At 37.7% G+C, this 14,726-nt stretch overlaps 1 protein-coding gene across 1 annotated transcript; it reads right to left on the minus strand.

Moving 5' to 3' along the window:
- Positions 1 to 3,694: 3,694 nt before the first annotated feature.
- On the minus strand, positions 3,695 to 9,355 carry LOC122777857 (cytosolic sulfotransferase 2-like). Its single transcript, XM_044039357.1, has 8 exons — positions 9,272 to 9,355; positions 7,908 to 8,046; positions 7,633 to 7,761; positions 6,263 to 6,363; positions 5,924 to 6,050; positions 5,741 to 5,838; positions 4,537 to 4,711; positions 3,695 to 4,455 (listed from the first exon to the last, which is right to left on the minus strand). Exons 2-8 carry the CDS (start codon positions 8,044 to 8,046, stop codon positions 4,343 to 4,345), a joined length of 882 nt encoding a protein of 293 aa, XP_043895292.1. The 5' UTR covers positions 9,272 to 9,355; the 3' UTR covers positions 3,695 to 4,342.
- Between the last annotated feature and the right edge of the window lie 5,371 nt (positions 9,356 to 14,726).

Here is a 14,726-nt window from a genome sequence, read left to right on the forward strand (position 1 = left end):
CCTGAGGCATTTTCTGAAATACTTGTATTTTATTGCATTTATCGTCCGTCTCACTTCTTCCACTGTTTTTCCTTTTTGCAGTGCCCTCTATCTGTGATCTGTCCTGTGATTGTTTAAACTCTCTCGTTATGTACCAGATTAGCCCACGTCAGGGAGAATGTGCTTTGGTCTTTGGACAGTTGATGATAAACTGTCTACATCAGGGGTCTCAAACTCAAATGACCTTGGGGCCACCGAGCACCTAGACTGGCCAGTAGGGGGCCAGTCAGGTGAAAAATAGACAGATATTTCACAGAATTTCAAAATAAAAGTGTGTTGACATGGAATGATATTTAGTTCACGATAGTCATGTATTTGTGATGCAAAATTATTCTATTACTAAAAAAAATATTAAGTGGTGGGCCACATGGATTGGATTGGAGGGCTGCATGTGGCCCGCGGGCCCCGAGTTTGACACCTGATCTACATATAGAGAAGCTTTAAGTAAAGAAGTTCTTAAAATCCATAAAAAGATGGATTATATACCCGACAAGACACCTAGTTCCATTATGGAGTGACAGGAAAAATGTGGCTGCAGGTCATATTTGTGTTCTGTTCTGCATGTGATCAATCATGACTTTCATTGTTTGTTAAGTCTGTCGACAGTCTTCCATATTTCCGTTTTATCTGTGATGTAAACATGTGCCATATACATAACCTTGGTTGGTTCTGTGCTGTTTTTAAATGCCCTATAAACCCATATATTTGGGTTTACTCTATAGCGTCTGACCGGTATCATAGTGACTCAGCTATGGATTACTACTTCTAAGCTCTTAATATGCTGCCGCCGTTGTTGTTGTCGTTGTTGTTGCTGTTGTTGTCTAGTCTGCCTTGTATGATAATGTGAAACTGGCAGGCAGTAAACAACAGGACTCCTGAAGACTCGTGCTTACGTGTTAAAGTGTCACCGAGGCTTTTAGCTTTCGCTGAAATTGGATTTAAAAATGAATTCAAGCATCTGCTTGTGAGGTTACTGCATTTCATCTATGAGTGCATCTCTACATCATTTAACTAAGAATATTCAATATCATTAAAATCCTGCATTGAAAGTACAGTGTGTGAAATTTAGCCACTTTGGTGAAGTTGCATGTCAGTGTGTTGGAGCACATACTGTATGTAGCCTTGAGTTAGCATCAAAGTTGATCATAAAGATGGTTAGTTTGTCCATTGTGGGCTACTGTATGAGCATGGTGGTCGGAAAAAAAAAACACTCGGCTCCTAATATCAGATTAAAAGGCTCATTCTGTGGTAATGAAAAACAACAATTCATACAATCAGGCGATTATTATTTCAGGGCTCTCAAGTCTTGAAGTCAGTTCAGAGTGAGATTCCCGTCGGGAAGAGGAGTCTAGTTATAATTCTAGTTGTAGTGGGATCATGTAAATTTTACCCAGATACAGAAATGCTATTTTTTGACTGGCTGGTGTGTGGCACCTTGTAATTTCTCTGCGTGAGAAATACGAGGGGGTGGCGTGTGAGCGTGTGAACTGGCTGAAATGCGCGTGTCTCACGCCCAAAGCGTGAGACTTGAGAGCCCTGTTATTTAATCTTCAATTACTGCTAAATTCAAATAATTTCACCTAAATTTCACACACTGGACCCTTTAAGTCAATTCACACTGTGTGCTCATTTATCTACAGCTTTGCAGACTGACTTGGCATGAGCCTCTGAACTGTTATGCTTAACTCATTAGCAGAACACTTAACTGTAAGCCTGAGCACTAGACTGAAGTATTTTTACTACTCTAGAGGAAAATATCTTTCAAGTATAATGTTGTATAAGCAACAGTGTAAATACTGTTTGGTTGTTTGTTGTTTTTCTTCCCCCGTTTGTTTGTTTGTTTGGATGTTCATGAATAAAGGTGTATTTGAAACAGTTGTAGGTGTTACTGTGAAAGACAATCTAAAGTGGTGTTGCTTATGTCTGTGAGCCACGTGGACAGTTGTTGTGCTTTGACATCGGACAGAGCTGTGACCGTCCATACTTGACTTGCGTGATGAGGACTTTCTGGGCTGTGCTCGGGATTATGACGATGATGATTCTGGTGTTTGCAAAATGATGTCAAATGGCCATGGTTTGGCTTTTTTTTCTGATTTTCAATGATTACAAATGCATTTGTGAAGGAAGAAATGAAACACATACCTAAGTTTGTCTATTTATTAACTCTGAAAACAGTTTCTGAAAATATCCCTGTTTTAAATTCTGTAAAACTGAGACCTACCGACACTGATTACTGCTCGTGTGATGTATTCTAAAATGACCATTAGGGATGCACAGATGCCAGTATAGGGTCCCATGTTGCCCTTGTGTAATCATATCTGTATTTGTACTATGATACTGCTGCACCTGATACCACTTTACGTATCTTCAAGTGAGCTGAGCAGGTGTGCAGCGATAAGCAGATGTTTTGAAATGGCAGCAGTGGAAATACTTTAAACTAAGCAATGATGTCAAAATAAAGGCTGTCAAGAGACGGAGGTGAAAAGTAGTATTAAGTTTTACGAATTAAAGTAATCGTACTTGTACTCAGTCAGAAAAAGTGGTATCGGTGCATTCCTAATAAGTTTTTTTTTTCAACATTACTTTTTTAAAAAGAAATATGAACTTGCCTCTGTTCCTGGTGAGAGCCACTCCGTGACTGGCAGCACCTCCCAGTGATGTGACAGATTTGAGTTGATTAATATTTGTATTACAACGGCCTTGTGTTGTTGTCTACATTCCACTAAACCTGTAAGATTTCCCGTTATCGCCGTTACCTCCTTTTCTTCATGACCACAGTGGTATATCCAGGATCCACAGTGTTTTTCCTCTCAACAAAGTGTTTCGTGCCATAGAACATAGAGATGATACATAGAGAGATCATACCCCCTCTAGTCTATAGTCACAGTGCAGAAGTACAGTGTTAGTTTGATTCATTTATTTTGCTCATTGAACTTTTCTTCTTGTATTTCTTGCTGCATTTTGTGTCTGGATACTGAATAAAAAACGAGGAACCTAAAATCACCTTACTGTCATATTTTCACACAATGATAAATAAAAGAAACCTATGTTTTTCATTGTGTCCTGAACGTGTAATTGACAGTCACACAGTGTCCATGTGCAAATACATGCAGGTCTTATATCTTTGATTTGAAATATGAATTATGATTTACATCATGTGGGCAGCCCGTGGGCAAGAGGAAAGGAATTGGGCTTGTAACTGGAAGGGAAGCCCAATCACCCATTGCTCCCTGGGCGCAGATAAATGCTGCTCCTGCGCCCGGCTTGTGTGTGTGTGTGTTCATTGGGGTGTGTGTGCAAAAACTCTAATACAAAGTGGCCATCATGCTGTATTGAAGAAAACCTGGACGAGTCACCATGAATGAACCTTGCAGGAAAACGTTGTCAAACCTGGTGTCAAGAAATTGAGTGACAACTGGAAGGTCATTTTTGGTCATAGTCTCGCACACAAGCTGATCATCTTGACTCCCGCAACGCTCTTCTCACATGTCTCAGCTACTTGATGTTTACATTGTGGTCATTATTCAGTTTTTATCCTCCTTGAAGTTTTCCACTGCTGTTGGAGCAGCCGAGAACTGCGCAGGTTCTCCCCGACTTCCTAGACATCGTTGTCAAAATGAAAGCTGCATAAAAAGTACAGGTACAAGTAGAAATGTATACTTCTTATGACACAGCAATTTTATTAGGGTAATTAATTGCAGGAATAAAGGCTCATTCAGTTAATACTTACAGGGATAAGCTATTTACATAAGTCACAGGCGTCGTTAGTGTTACAGTAATTGTTGCTACAGGATTGGACACGAGAGGATTGATTTTGAACGACCGCCTTCACAATGTCATTTGATTGGCCGGGGATGCCGAGAAGACTAGAGGTCGACCAATATATTGGTCAGGCACTGTGAGCACTGTGGGGTGAAGCAGGCAGCTCACACAAGCTTACACTGCAGCTACCAGACCCTGGAATAAACCATGGTGATTAATGATTATAGGCACTAAAAAATTAAAATCTGACATTATATGATTTTGATGACACATCAATGTGAACAGTAGGAATCATACGTGCACTACAGATACACTAGGCAAACATTATACAGTAAAACTATATTATATACGACATTTGATAAATGTATGTAAATCAGGCGACAGACAACTTCCTCATTATTTGAAATGATATAAAAATAACTTGCTCAGACTCTAGTATACCCTATGTCTAGTATACCCTATCAGGCATGAGAATGGTGCTTTGGTGTGTTTTAGTGGTAATATGCGGTAACTGCATCTTTGTAATTCAGCACAGCTCAATCTAAAGCTCAGTGCGAAACTTGATGGTGGAGTTCTTCATCTTTTCCTTGTAGTCTTCATCAAACTCTTCATTCTGGGCCACGGTGAAGAGGTTCTTCCAGTCGCCAACTTTCCCTGCAGAACCACACAGACGATCAGTCACTCTCATGATGGGATCCACCACTATGCAGATATTTTCTTTCCTTCGTACAGTACCTTTTCTCATGAACGGAGACACCTTTTGATCCATGACTGTGAGAGTGGAATAGTTGGCCATTTTGTCTTTCTTCATATTTTCAAAGGTCATTTTGGTCAGGACACTTTCTTTCTCCTCCGGCGAAGGACACAAACCAAGGAAGGAACAGAGGTGGTCGAGCTCTCGTCCAGAATCCTGCACACATTCCACAATAGATGTAAACCTGCAGGTAATAACCATATCTCTCCTATTCAAGAATCTGAGATGACAAAAGAACTGTAACCGTTCTCAGCCCTGTTGAATTTCATCGTTCTGTCATTCTTCATGTGTCCACCAGATGTCCTCAGACGGCTTTATTTCTCTTTACACCTGCCTCTAATAACCTGCCTGTGAAAATGGATAGTTGTCATTTTGACACAAAACTGTGCCCCATTAGACGGGTATGACAACTCTGGGATACACATTGTTTCCAACAGGTATGTATTTATTAAGACTTATATGGAAAATACACTTTGAAGAACAAGATTGCAGTTTTTGCAGATGTCTATAGTCTATAGTATTGTTTCAAATTGTGATTTTATTTGAAAATTATTAATAAGTAGGGGATCAATATTTGGACAAACTAATGACATTATTACGTACAATGTACATTATTTGCTATTTACTCTCAGAAGCAGAACAAAAAAACAACTCCCTCTCTCTCTGAGAGGGCTGCTCCATGGCATGAGACTACACCCAATTTTAAAAAAGAAATAGGGTATGAAGTTTATTTTATTTTTATTTATTTAGTCTAACAATTAATAGTGCAATTTTCAATTTATTTAGGTTCCGCCTATCACTATTTATCTGTTAAACAGTGTAACAATTATGTACATATTGTACATAATTATTTGTTACATACTTGTTTTTTTTATCTCGGTCTGCCTTTATAATTATATTCAAGAGCTATCTATCTATCTATCTATCTATCTATCTATCTATCTATCTATCTATCTATGTATCCATCTGCCGTTAATTAATCATGTTATTAACATTTATGTCACATGGGCCCTAGTGGACATCTACAGAGAAGCAGAAAGTAAGACCTTATATTTATTGATGGCTAAGAGGACATAAAGAGGATTTCAACACATTCAGAAAATTATAGACTATAGTTTTAATGACTAAATATTTCCTTCTATTTCTTTTAAAAACACACACACACTCTTACACCCCTCGGCTTACCTCGACCAGATCTTCGTAGAAGACCACATACAGTTTCGAATAAGTCTCTTTCTTCTCCAACCAGCTGTTCACATGGTCATACCACGACCCGAACACCACTGGAGCCACAGAACAATGCAAGGTGGACCAAGTTAGAGTGAGTAAACGAGCCTCCTTTCTTATGAAACATGACTTTAAACTCACCCTTCCCATCCATGAAATCCTTCAGAAACGTGCTCCAGTCTCCTGGTTCTGGCTGGATATTGTTCATACGGTGAAAGTGATAATAGGACACTGCACAGTCCTTAGCATTTCGGACAACACAGATGATCTACAGAGAGAGGAAATGTGAAATTTAAACATGAATATCTATATATATAGATATATGTATATAGAGATATATATACTGTATACATATAAACACACATGTGTGTATATATATAGATATATATGTATATATATCTATATATATATAGATATATATATATAGATATGTATATATGTATGTATATATACATATATGTACATTTTAAAGGTGTTTACCCTGCAGTTCTGCTCCCAGAAGGACTTGGGTAAAAACTGGACTGGCAGATGAGTTTTAATCAGACGAGGAGAGGTGGTGAGTTGGTCTGCCAGCTCTGTCCCTTCATGAAGAGAAAGATTTGTCACTGACTGTTTACACGCATCGCCTGCTTATTTAAACTTGGAAACAGAAAGCAACATGACACAAAAAGGCCAAACAATGAACCGTGGTAATGTCCTGCTTAGTCATTTTACAACATCATGAACTTCAACAGCGACAAAAAGTCACACATTAACCATTTACTGTACATGATCAATGTGTAAAACTGAATAATGAGTGCATCCAATAACAATGAGGTCATGGTAAAAATAAGAATTGACACACAAAATCCAAAACAGAGTCGTGTGTCAGGACTTTTTCAGGATATTTTCTGTAAAATAGCTGTCACTTTAGTAATTAGCCAATCATGTAGAGCAGGGCAGTGTTCTGTAGGGGGTACGCACAATCAGTCTTGTATAAAGTGCCTACAAGGGATACTTGAGTAAAAGTACAAGTATCTTACCAGAAAATGACTTTGGTAGAAGTTGAAGTCACTTTTGTTATAATAGTACTTAAGTAAAAGTCTTAAAGTATATGACATTTACTGTACTTAAGTATCAAAAGTAATTTTTCGATTTGAAATGTACTTAAGTTTTTGAAGTAAAAATATTAAAAACAGTGAGGAATTAAGGTGGTAAATGAGTTGTCTTTTAACTAACAGGTTGCGGGTTCAATTCCTGGCTCTGTAGTCTATTTGTGTCTGTGAGTAAGACACTTATAGAGAAAAGCTCTTTATAAATACAGACCCATTACCAACTCTTCTTCTTCTGATTTCATTTGGTAGTAACAAAGATAGTTAAAGGAAATCTAGTGGAATAAAAGTACACAGTTTATTTAGGAAAGGTAGTAGAGTAAAGGTAAAAGTTGCTAGAAATGCAAATGACAAAGTACAGTCACTAAGTAAATTTACTTTGTTACCTTACAATGAATGTTGCATGGACTAAGGAAAGTTTGGGAACTTAATATATCATATTATAATGAAAACATGAGCTGTGACCTCCTCTCCCTTTAAACACAGCGTGTGTGGCTGAGGCCTCGCTCATAAAATATAGAAAGAATATCATACTAATCACATTATTAAATGTGTTGCATTCAACATTAAATTACACACACTCATCTCTCTCTCTATATAAATATTTTGCGTCATACATATGATATTATTCTGAATTATACACCATTCCATATCAACTCAAGGACTTTTACTTTTGAAATTCTATGAAATGTCATCATGAATATCATTTGAGTGTGTAATATATACAGCATGTGGCTGTGACCATGTGAGTGATTCAACCTTTTGGATGAGAGGGTATGAAGATCTCCAGGAAGGGCACTCTGTCATAAATTGGGATGGTTTTCTGCCGCTCCGGACTCGTCTTCCCAAAATACAGCAGGTCCAGGATTTGAGAGACCCATGTGGTCCCTGAAATTAAAACACATTTAATGACAGTGGCTTGGATAGCAGAGATTAATCAATTCAGCCACCAAATTATAGATTTCTAACCATGAGGCCAAAAGAACCAGGTTACATATACACACACACACACACACACACACACAGTGCCTCACCTGCTTTAGGATAAGTAACTATAACAACATCATCTGGTCTGGCCTGGAAGTTTTGTATGTCGTCCCAGTTGTCGGTGAAGTACTTGCTCATGGAGACTCCATGGAAGTCGATGAGTTTTGGACGAAGTTGTTGGTCCATCTGTGAGACAAAGTCACACCAATGTTGGCCGATCACATGGCAGCAGCAACTCAAATCATTTAGGTGTGTGTGTGTGTGTGTGTGTGTGTGCAGACATGGTCAAGATGACTTCAGGATGAGGAAGACAGGTGTGATGTGCTATTTATCGCCAACACCTGATCACGTTCCTGTTGTGTGAGAAACCTAAAAGTACCAAAGACTCACCGGTAAAAAAAAAAAAAGGCAATACCTTGGTTTTGATTTAATGGAAACACAGGACAGTTTTTATCTATGTATATGGAAATATCTAATGAACGTCTGTCCAGGGCAGTGTCTCCATACACTGCGAGAATAGGAACACAAATCTACAAATGCTGTTTACTTTTGCATGTGTACGGAAGCGTAATGCTGCAACACATACAACAAAGAGGGGTGCTCAGTATGTCGTTATAACGAGAAACTATCACGTTATAACGAGATAAGATGTGTTCTCGTTATAACGAGAAACTACAGCGTTATTTCGAGATAGTTTCTCGTTATAACGAGATAAGATGTTTTCTCGTTATAACGAGAAACTATACCGTTATTTCGAGATAGTTTCTCGTTATAACGAGAAAACAATCCTAACTCAAAATAACGTAGTTTCTCGTTATAACGTAATACTGAGCACCCCACTTTTTTTGAATGTGTGGCAGCGCATACAACATACAAATGTCGTCCATATGGACTTCTTACTTTATTCATTTTGGTGTGTGTGCCCTGGACAGACGTTCATTAGATATTTCCATATTCAAATTAGAATCTAAACTATTAATTTGTTACTTGACCATGCACCAAAAAAATGTGTGTGTGTGTCGTTACGTAATGATTTCCTGGACCTTTAGTGCTGAGAAGTGAACTGAAAAGTGACCAAATTAAATGAGAACCGCGTAAAAAAAATACAGCAGTTATAATAATATATTGTTTATAGGTCAATGTTCGGTCATTTACTGACCCTTGATATGCACAATATCATTTTTACGAGTCTGGTGAGTTTCTGTGGGAGATTTCGTTTAATATTTCAAGTGGGGGGGAAAAGACAACGTTCAGCCACAACGCAACCTTCACACTACAACTGTGGTAGAGGGTTAGAAAGAAGTAAAATCATACTTCACTTTAAAACAGAGCAAATAAACCTTGTAGCATTCAAACATAACAAGATGCAGCAGACAGTTCCAGAGAGTAAAGTACGAATAACGTTACCTACCTCAACTTCTGTAAGCGCACTGTCGAGCTGCTGCGTTTCAGAGTCCTGCAAAGTATGTGATTTACGACCATCGACAGACGGATATAGAAAAAAAAGCACGACGTCATAAAAAAAAAGGGGTATTCGAAAGTCTCGTTTCTGTCAGAGAGAGTGGAGAAGAAGACCCAGCTGAAAAATAAATATGCTAAGTGTACTAAAATTTTGCATATTTTTGTGTACTTGAAGCCACACTAATCATCATTATACTTCAAGTGTGTTCTTGATTAGTTAACTTGAAGCATGCTATTTTAGAACAACTAATTTTGTACTAAATATGCGCTAAATGTACGCTAAGGTAAACTACACAAGCGAAAAAAAAATGCGACAAGAATAATAATAATAATAATAATGTTTGGTGTGTGTTTTCTGTATGGTGTGCAATGGTAAGGAATGTTGCATGTTTGCATGTTCTCCCCGTGTGTGCGTGGTTTCTCTCCGGCTTCCTCCCACAGTCCAAAAACATGCAATGTGGGAATTAGGTAAATTGGACACTCTAAATTGACCGTGAGAGTTAATGGTTGTTTGTCTCTATCTGTGTGTGTGTGGCCCTGTGATGGACTGGCGAACTGTCCAGGGTGTACCCCGCCTATTGCCCGATGTAGCTGAGATTGGCACAGCACCCCCCGCGACCCTCTGGTGGAGGATAAAGCGTTAGATGATGACTGACTATTTCTCTGTAAAGTTTAGGTACGCTGCTTAAAGACCCATTTGTACAAGGTGTACTAAAGTACCAATATTTGAAAACGTTAAACAGCCATAATGCAAATGTTCATACATTTGTTGTTTGACTGTGAAGAGATAGTACAAGTTTTTTGTATTTACAATGTACTATTCTAATTAGAATATGGTACTAATACCGTCCCAAAATTCTTTCAGCCTTTAGTGTACTGGTAATACATTTGCAAGTATGTGCAATGTAGAAAGTAATGTAGCAAAGTAATGATAACGTGTATTGACTATTAACTGCAAAGTATGCTTTTTTCGTAATTGGAATAAGAATATATTAAATGTATAAAGATTATATTTGACATAATAATATAGTCCAGTTTTTACCCAATAATAAAAAGTAATGTAATGAAAAGGGTTGTTGTAGGTATGCAGCAGTAAAATGAAACAGTAAATGATTGTGTTGTGAAATGAAAACAGCAGTTGTTTTCTTGTTTTCCAAGTAATCACTGTATTCTCTTCCTACCATGATGGTACACACACACACCACCCCAATGTTGTCATGTAGATTCCCCTCATGCAACACCCTGAGTTGTCTTATGTTTCCTGTTTTATTTTGAAATAATTACCACAATTGCCTCTCGTTTCAGCGTCTGCTTCCTGTAAAGGTTCCCTCCTCTGTGATTAGCCCTGATGTGTGTCACCTGTTTATCGTAATCCCTCCACCTGTGCATGTTTTCCTTGCCCGTATTTAAGATAATTAAAATATTTAAGATCAGTTACTAGTAGCCTTTTGACCTCTTTTGTATTGTATTTTTGAATCATTTGTTGCCTTGTGCTTAGTCTTATCGAGGCATCTCTCCTGCATGTGCACCACACACATATGCACATTCATGATATTGTTGTGTTTTTGTTTTGTTTGTTTTTTGACTTGTGAACAAAAATGGGGGAAGTCTGTCAGTGGTTAAAGGCAAACAGCTGGTCTTCATCATTGCTTTATTCACATCCAGTGCCAGATGTTTCGAAGGGGGTGTTCCTTTTCCCTCGTTCCTCTTGATCATGCTCTCATCCTTTTCTACACATCCCCTTTTACTTTGTTTTCCCCTTTTTTCAAAAGTGTCAGTTAAATGTTGAGAAACATGTACTCACACACTGCACATGTGATCGTTTTCTTGTTTTGCACTGTGAAGCAAGCATCTAGTTGTTTTCCCTCATTTCCCTCAAATTAGCTTGCATTTAAAGCCATTTTCTGACTCTGTTGTAACATTCTCCTGACCATATGTAAGCAGATTCTCTCTCCATGCTGTACGAACGTGTGAGCGAATGAATGCAAATGAGTGAAGGGCAACAACTGTAGCTTTGAATGGTCAATCGGACTAGAAAAATACCTTTTACGTGCATGATATTGTTGGGATACATAAACTTATATAAGCTGTAGAATTGGTCATTTTTGTACACACACATCAATCAGTGATGGTGAATTTCACCTCTGCATTTCACAAGCCAGGCACAGGAGCAGTGGTCAGCACACACTTGACCAGTCCCAGTGTAACAGACCAAAATATACCCCTGCCGAGAATAAACCCCGGGTATAGTTTGGCGTGAATATACCCGGGGAATAAACTGGCCTAAACCAGGGTATACCCCTCTATGGCAGAGTATACCCCTGTTGTGTAAAGAGATTCTGATTGTATTTACACAGTATATTCACTTACTAATATTTATAAACAGGAACAGGCAAATGTATTTACCCTGGAAAGATCTACATTTTAGTAATATATAGAAGTCGTAGGCTACTTTAGCAAGTTTCATACATTTATCCAAGATTTATCTCTAACTACGAACAAACTTTTGACATTTCACATTTTCTTAGGGTGATATTTTCTAACTTAACATATATGACCCAGCCTGAAACCACCATAACATGTTGAACAATTAAGTCATTCTTGTGTAAATACAATCAAAACCTCTTTACACAAGAGGGGTATATTCTAGCCTATAGACTAATTTATACTGCAGGGTTAAAGTGGCCTAGGCCATAATACGACCAGCGTATAATCTAGCATAGGCCGCCGTAACCCCGGGTTTATTCTGAACTGAGAGTATACTATGGCCTGTTACGCTGGGATTTGAACTGGCAACCCTCTAGTTACAGGCCCAATTGCTTTCCTCTTGTCCATGTATTAGGCTGCCCTTAAAACATGTTGAGTCTGATTATGTGCAGAAGAAATATTTACACATACACTTTTATTTTTACTAGTGTTTTCCTAGCGCATCATTTATTACGGAAGAGATTTAGGGCCACACAGGAAAAACATAATTTGACTTTATTCTCAGAATTCTTAAAGTCAGGAATTCTAAGTTCAAAGTCAGACATTCTGAGTTTAATGTCAGAATTCTGAGATTAAAGTCAGCGTTTTTTTTTCCTGATTTGCCCTAATCCTCTTCCATTAACTGAGGCAGACAGTGGTGATGTCCTGAAACCTTTGCACAGTATTGTATAAATGTGTCCATGTTAATGTTCTACAGCACTTACAAGAAGGTTTTAAAGAGATTTACGGCATATTTTACTCGATTTATCTCTCTTGATTCTCATTTGTTTTGGAGGGTTCGAGTTTAAAGTTAATTGTTAACTAGAATCACCTCTGACTGCTTCTGTGTTTCTGCCAGCAGGTCAAGGTGCTTTATGGGTTACAGTTTATATCTACGTCACCACAGACTTATAATGTATTATGTTTTGAAGAAATGTAATCGTGAATTTGAAATCATTTTGCATCTATGATTCTTGAGTTACAAGCATGTTGGGAGGTGAAGTGTTTGCACAAGACAAAAATCAGGTCGATTTTATTTATTGTATCTATTTATTTAGGGACAAAGCCGTCTGACATGGTTCCAAGACAGAGAATGAAGCTGATTTGCTGCACAGAGTTTATAGCAATTGCTAAATTACAACTTCAGTCCCTAGTTGAACTTTTGTATGAAAGAGACATTGTAAAAGCAGCAAAAACCTGGCAATGCAACAGATAAATTGAGTTCAAAAACATGAAGGCATACAGTGACTTTGCATTTTGACATTAGGCAACCAAACTTAAAACAGTTTTTATTGTATATTGTGATATGATACCATATTTACAGGCATTGTCTAACACACTAACACACAAACAATAACATGCAGCATTTGCATGGTATTGTAGGTAAAAGTGTCTGTGAGGACTAGTTACCAGTGCAGAAAGGAGCATTGAAGCAGATAAAGACCTGCCTGAGATTTACTATGACTCAACATCATCTCAACAGACCTGCACACAACACAGCATTGATGGAGAAGATAACATTTAATGACACAAGTTCAGATGTGTCAAATTTAATTAATCTGCAATGTAACGGTGTTTTGTTTATTTTACCATTTCCTTCTTTTTTATTTTGTTCCACTCTGGTCCATGTGACTGTTGTTATCTGTCCTCTTCTATCAAAAAAAAGAGACAACGGGGAAGACATTAACCATGGATGCTTTGCTTGAGCATGTGTGAGGAACTCCACCCCACTTTTTGTCCAAATACTGATCCCCTTTTTTCAGGGCTGAATAATTCATATATTTCCAAAGAAAATCACTATTTGAAATAATGCTTTTACAAAATTCAGCATTAAAAGATCTGGAAACATTTGGACCCTGTGTGGTTCAATAAGATAAAACAGTCTGAGGACATCTGGTGGACAGATTAAGAATGACAGAAGACACAGACAGAATGATGAAATTCAACAGGGCAGATTGTAGCCATGAAGACAGAAGCGTTTTTCATACTAGACTGTAGAATAAGGACATATCATTATTAAGCACAATCCCCAAAATTGTTGCAGAGAATATAAAGAATTGTTGGAAAAGAGAACCGACATATCTTTGACAGTGAGATTGTAGAATATGTGCAGGATTCTGAACGATAGCTCGACCACCTCTGTACCTTCCTTGGTTTGTCTCCTTCGTTAGAGGAGAACGATTGTGTCCTGACCAAAATGAGTTTTGAATATATAGAAAAACAAAATGGCTCACTATTCCACTTTGCAAGAAATTGATCAAAAGGTGTCTCCTTTCATGAGAAAAGGTATGGAGGATAAAATTGAAATGTTGGAAAAGGAGGAAGAAGACATTTATTTCTCATCATGTTACTGACTGATCGTCGGAAGAGTTTGATGAACTACAAGAAAGAGATGAACACCACCACTGTGACGTTTCACACTCACCTTTAGATTGAGCTGTGCATAATTACAGATTATATATCGTATATAAGAAGACAAATGAGAGGATGATGTGTGACAGACGGATTTTAGAAGGGAAGATCTACAAGACAGTAGTGAGACCTGCTATGATGTTAGGCTTGGAGACAGTGGTGCTGTCATTTCATCTCATAATGCTGTTTTTACCATATCAGGTTTGAATTTGTAGTTTTTTTTTACTTCTAAAATGCTCCTTAAGTCGGAATTTCCAACTTCCAACACACAGAGCATAGAGTAGTATACGTGATTATTTATTTCATTTGAACTAAAAAATGGGTCAATGGGGTTTTTCAACTTGGCAAGAAATAAATGACATGTCTAAGAAACAGACATGCACTCAATTTCAACAAGCCACAAATACAAAACAATAAATGCAGAAAACTTCACAGTATATAAGAAAACGAGTAAGATACATTCTAAAATTAAAAAAACAATATCAAAATAAATTTTAAAATAAACAAGTACGTGACTGGGTGTATTT

This window comes from Solea senegalensis, linkage group LG11 (assembly GCF_019176455.1).
Source record: "Solea senegalensis isolate Sse05_10M linkage group LG11, IFAPA_SoseM_1, whole genome shotgun sequence".
NCBI classification, from domain to species: Eukaryota; Metazoa; Chordata; class Actinopteri; order Pleuronectiformes; family Soleidae; genus Solea; species Solea senegalensis.